This window comes from Octopus sinensis, linkage group LG15 (genome assembly GCF_006345805.1).
Source record: "Octopus sinensis linkage group LG15, ASM634580v1, whole genome shotgun sequence".
NCBI classification, from domain to species: Eukaryota; Metazoa; Mollusca; class Cephalopoda; order Octopoda; family Octopodidae; genus Octopus; species Octopus sinensis.
The window spans coordinates 11813117-11819116 of record NC_043011.1 but is presented as its reverse complement, the minus strand read 5'-3'; the positions used below and the strand labels follow the sequence as shown (position 1 = coordinate 11819116).

The 6000-nt window shown below is 37.7% G+C and overlaps 1 protein-coding gene across 1 annotated transcript in view; it reads right to left on the bottom strand.

Annotated features, from left to right (window-relative positions):
• Nucleotides 1-3663: 3663 nt before the first annotated feature.
• The window catches only part of LOC115219954 (putative uncharacterized protein DDB_G0282133), a 45607-nt gene continuing 43270 nt past the window's right edge, over nucleotides 3664-6000 (bottom strand). The window contains exon 2 of the mRNA XM_036509478.1: nucleotides 3664-4477. Within this exon, the coding sequence (XP_036365371.1) occupies nucleotides 3963-4477 (515 nt within the window). The 3' untranslated portion in view covers nucleotides 3664-3962. The remainder of the gene's footprint in view (nucleotides 4478-6000) is intronic.

Sequence of the window (6000 nt, the reverse complement as noted above, 5' to 3'; positions counted from 1 at the left end):
ATCTTCTCGACAGTTTCGGCTGGTTATACTCGAGACTGCTCCAATCTGGCCAGCCCCCCTAAGCTAAGAGCCCTAGATTCTTTGGAAGAAAGCAGCGATTGTATACGAAAACAAAGACAAGAAAAAGAGAAATGGTACACAAATACAAATGCAAACAGGACATTAACAACAGGTGTCTTTCGACTAAGGACGAATTAAATTAAGCTGGCGTGTGTGGAAGTGAAGCCTTACGGCAAGGACATAAGAGATGACAGGCATGGGAAGGAATATAGATGTTGCACGGATGGTAGTCAATCCAAGAAAGAAAGGTCAGGCTTGGCGGAACACTGGTCACGCAGAAGGAGAGAAGAGAGGTAGAGGCAGAGGGATAGAAGAATTAGGGAGGGACGAGTAGGAAAGAAAAAAGGAAAGGGACAGAGTAGGGTAAAAGAGTAGGGAAGGTGAGAATAAAGGGAAGGCCAGAAAACTCCGAATGTCCCGTCCTTGTTTTTTCTTGTCCCATTTTGTATCGTCTAACTGTCTGGATGTTTTGTTGTCGCCTGTTGCGTTCTTGTTCCATTTTTTTGTATCTTTATTATATATACATATAGTGGCGTACGTATACACGTATACTTGTGGTCTCTTATACACACACACACACACACACACACACACATATATATATACACTGAAGAGGCTCAAGGATTAAATATCCCAAAAACCGAAACCCGGGTATGTGGATAATATTTTATTTTGTGCTTTTGAATGTATTAATTCTCTCCTTTTTCCTCGCATACTGATTTTCTCTGTTATCTTGGTGCTGTACGGTGGATTAATTAAAACCTTAGCTCTTATTTCAAGCAGTGCATGCTTTTTAAGTATCATTACGCTTCGAGCAAATGTATAATTCATAGCTATATAATGCTATTTTGCCTGCGATCCACCTATGCTACTGCTGTTGACACCATCAATTTTAAACTTTATCCACAAATGATATTAATAATAGTGACATCTTATTTCAAATCTTAGTATTTGAATGGTTTGCTTCTATCTATCTATCTATCTATCTATTTGTCTGTCTATCTATCTATCTATCTATCTATCTATCTATCTATCTATCTATCTATCTATCTATCTATCTATCTATCTATCTGTCTGTCTGTCTGTCTGTCTGTATGTCTGTCTGTCTGTCTGTCTGTCTGTCTGTCTGCCTACCGCTTCTTGCTGCGTCTTCCATTGAGCCTGTGTTTCTAAATTTTCTTACCAAATCCCGCACAGTAACACGATGCGGAACAAGAATATTTGGAAAAGTTTCATTGAACTTCTGTTTCACAGTATCTGTGTATTTGTTTCCAGCTCGAAACATCCATTCAACTAAAATAAACGTACGTTCTTCAATGGTTAGCATGTCGACACGCTGAAGGGTTTCACAATGACTGAGGGACAATGGCTGACACCAGCCGTCCATGCAGTGATAGCCAAGTTGCGCATGCGCAGGATGAAAGTATTCACTGCAGAGAGATTTTTTGAACACCCTGTGTGTAAATATATATATATATATATATAAAGCGAATGGTTTACACCTAGCAGCTTACTGGTATAGCACGGTCACTTTCACATTTGTCGTTAGGTATATAGCAAATGAAAGACAGAAGATGGAATATACGAAAATTTATTGTTAATCACGAGAATTTATTGATAATCAAACAAATTAATTAACTCGTACTTCGCATTTTTTGTTGTACACATTTCGTGACGTCCTGTGCCTAAATGCATATATATATATATATACGTATAGATGTAAGTATGTACATATACGTATGTATATATGCATATATATATATATTATTTATATTATTATATGATTGAACGCCACGCATCCTCTTCCAAGTAAGTTTTCTTTTAATAATTCTGATGCGCACTCTATACGATCTTTTTATTCTTTCGTTTTTCTCTCTTTCTCTCTCTTATTCTTTTACCTCCTCCTCTCCCACTATTCTATCCTATCACTCTCTCACTCCTCCTCCCTTGGTTATGATGCTCCCACGAGACCACGGTCATCTTTCTGTTTTCTCTTAACTTGTCTTTCTTTCTTTGCCTCCGTTCTAGCTGGAACCAGGAAAACGTGTTCTTGTCTGTCTCCTGCCCAAGCTTGATTTACGCGTTCGCCACCACAACCTTGCTTAGGCTTAGCAGCCCTTCTTCTTTGTTTTCACTGTCCTGTTTGTGTTACCTATTTTGACCCTCCGCAAAATCCCAAATTTTATTTAATTTGCTTTGCGGGAACAACTGTTTTACCGAAAGTGTATATTGTTGTTAAATGCTCGAAATACGAGAGTAAAAAAAACAGGCAACAACTGATTAAGAGTCGTTCTTTATGTTGTTTGTCTTGTTTTCCATTTGTGTCTTTCGTTGTTCGAAAAATTAGTTCATATTCCATATATTCGTACTTCGTAATTTTTGTTGTACACGTTTCGTGACGTCCTGTGTCCACATATACTCTTTTACTCTTTTACTTGTTTCAGTCATTTGACTGCGGCCATGCTGGAGCACCGCCTTTAGTCGAGCAATTCGAGCAATTCGACCCCGGGACTTATTCTTTATATCACTGTATCACCCAGACTGTCGGGTGTTGTTATACACCACTCGTCGCAAAGCCACCATCCCTGAAACAGGACGCTAGTCTGTCACAGGGTTACCCATTTGCATACACACACACACACACACACATATATATATATATACACACACATATATATATATATATATATACACATATATATACATATATATACACATATATATACATATATATCTATAAATACGCACACACGCACGCACACACACAAACGCACACAAGGTTATTACGTTGGCTTCGATGATGACTTTCACTTTTTCTTTTAACCGCAGAAAGTAACTGAACCCGTAGTATAATCCTCCGCCTTCTCCTCCTCCTCCTCCTCATCATCATCATCATCATTATTATTATTATTGTTATTATTATTATTATTACTGAGTGAGAGAACAGTGCATGCCATCAAAGTGACACTGGGGTATAAATATACGAAGTCCAATATACCCATTATGTCTAACCATCTGATTAGAGTAGAGCAGGCACATGCATCACAACCATATGTGTGCGACATGGTGATCTTATATCAAGATAAACAGTGCATGATCTTGCAGGTGAGGCCTAGTTGGAATTTTGTTCACGTGGCAGCCCATCCTGCCCAAAGGTTGTGGAATAAGGTTTGTTTAAGGATGATGAACAAAACAGCTATGTTTCCAGAGGTGAATTATGCAAACCCCAAAGAATTCCTCTCAACACACTATTTTTGCACGTGATCTATGATGCTCCCCACACTACTTCTGCACGTGATCAGAGATGCACATATCGTCAGCCACTAAGGAACATGCTCAACTGGTTAAGGTCAAACAATTGACAAGCAAGTCTGTGATATTGAGTAGAATATTTGCTGTGGACCATCTTTTATACCAAGACAAAGCAATGTACATGATAACACTTCTAATCAGTTAAGATCAGAAGCCACGAGAGCCACTACCTGGTACTGCATCAGGGCATTTATTATTATTATTATTATTATTATTATTATTATTATTATTATTATTATTAGTAGTAGTAGTAGTAGTAGTAGTAGTAGTAGTAGTAGTAGTAGTAGTAGTAGTGATGGTGGTGATTGTTATATGAATATCGAAGAGATTACTCAAAAGTAATATATAGTAAAATGAATGTTTAATGTTCTTTGTCCAGCAAGAAGATCGGAGTAGAAGTCATCAGATGAAGATGGCCAAAGTGGCTTCAAGAGTATGTGAATTTTAAATTAATATATATCAGAGAATGCACGTGTGTGTACGTACGAATGTATGTGTACGTGTATGTGTGAGTGTAAGTAATGACAGACAGTTAGAAGTATATCTAGATGTTAGGTTCAATCCTTTTGAACTTTATTTTTATGTTTAAATCAATAAATCATTGATTCCTCGGGGAGGTAGTAGAAAAAGCTTAAGCCGGGAATTGGTACTGAAGGGTAGAAAAACGGCCGGCTCATTTCTTCAGGGTTATACAATCTTTTACCATCTTTAACAAGGAGTTTTACAGTCCCTTTTTTGGCGGAAGCAGCTAAAGCCTGTTCTTGCTGTAGTTGACGCCGCTTTGTTTTGTATCTTCGATTTTGAAACCAGATTTTTACCTGTGTTTCTGTTAGTTTTAATATCTGCGCTAAATCTGCTCTTTCCGGGCCGGAAAGATAGCGTTGTCTTCGGAACCGGCTTTCCAGTTCGAATACCTGAGCGTGTGAAAAAGCAGCTCTTGACCTCTTTTTGCGTGGTTTATCTCTACAACTGTTGGCAGAAGTCTCATTTTTACAGTCTAGTCTTCCGAAACAACGGTTGTTATTCAGAGATTCTGGTCGATTCTCCACAATTAAACTGGCATCATTTGATCTGCGTAAATGCTTTTCCGTATGGTAATTGAGCTCTGAAAAGGAAAAAAAAAGCAGGAAAAGTTTTAAAATATGAACATTCTATAAGCTGAGGGAAAATGCGAAAAAAAAAAAAGAATTCAAAAAACGTGTGAGGAGTTCGAGTTTGTACTGTGAGCGCACACAGATAATTTAGTGTGCGTGAGTGTGGGAATTGTGTGGGGAGGGATGTGCGTGTGTTTGTATTATGTATATGTTAAGATGGATATCGTATAAATCAGACATCTAAGTTAAGAGAGTGCCTTTCAGAGTTGACTTCTGCTGCTCTCTTTGAGTATAAATATTGTAGGGCCGTCGATTCTGGGTGTGTTAGATAAGTACTGTACACCCAGCAAAATAGTAAATTCCTCTTAAGAATTAAGCTCACTCAATAACAATAGCCTCAAATCATAATGTGAAGCTAAATTTTTGGCACCGTTAAAAATATTGTGGCAATCATTCTAAGAGAGCCATACCCTCCCCGCAACTAGTTGGATCATGACAGACGGCATGATAATGGGGAATTGACAAAAACAAGAACCGAAAGAAAGCCACCAATACACATCATCAACCTCCAAGAACCAAAACCTTCAATTCATGTGGCGAATATTTGTGAGGAGTATGATATAAAAAAGTAATCATTTTCCAGACATACTCGAGCTGAAGACGAGCTTACTGCATCTTCTTTGAAATATAAATTCGAAGCCAAATTCTAAACCATCATTTGTTATAAAAGAAAGCATAAGAGGATTGCAAATGATACGAATTGTGAAGTGACAATGATGAACTAGTTTATCCAATAACGATCCTGTAGTAACAGTGTCTATGGTATTGTCATCACGTACTTAGAAGCTAATAACGAGAGGTTAGGGCTACTTAAAAATCATCAAGGAATAGGTTATAGGATTAACTGTGTGAAACAAACGGCGCACATACCAAAGGAAGAGCTTCTAGTTTTTCAAATTTATAATAGGGAGGAAACTTGGATGAACTAGTGATTTTTACGCTGGAATACACAAACTTTTAAGAACAAAACCTCTATATTTGATCATAAATTAAGGAATGCAGACGGTATACATCTTTTAAAGTTGGTGATGAAGACCAGAAACCCAACGTTTCTGTCATAATGTCATCTTATATGTTGACTTGTCAACAGAAACTTTTATTTAGCAATATTATCAACACTTTAGAACTTCAATGGAATTCCTTATCTGGAAGAAATATGAGCAAGGAAATCAACTGAAACACGACTCAACCGCCAGTTCAATATCTCCCAGTTCCGCTGTAGGTAATGGTTCTTTTTTACACCGCCCCCTGTTGTTGGCTCAGTTCTTTAGAGTTCTGGCACTTTAATCGTCTACACGTGGGAAGCAAAAACTAGTAGAGCACCATTGATCAACTAGCTCTATCACTACCTCTACCATTACATCCTCACCTCAACCACATCTAGCTCACCGTTAATGCACCACAGGCAGATGAAATTCATTTGCAACATTGTAATTTTTACATAGTGTAATTTTAGATAACTTTATGAAATATA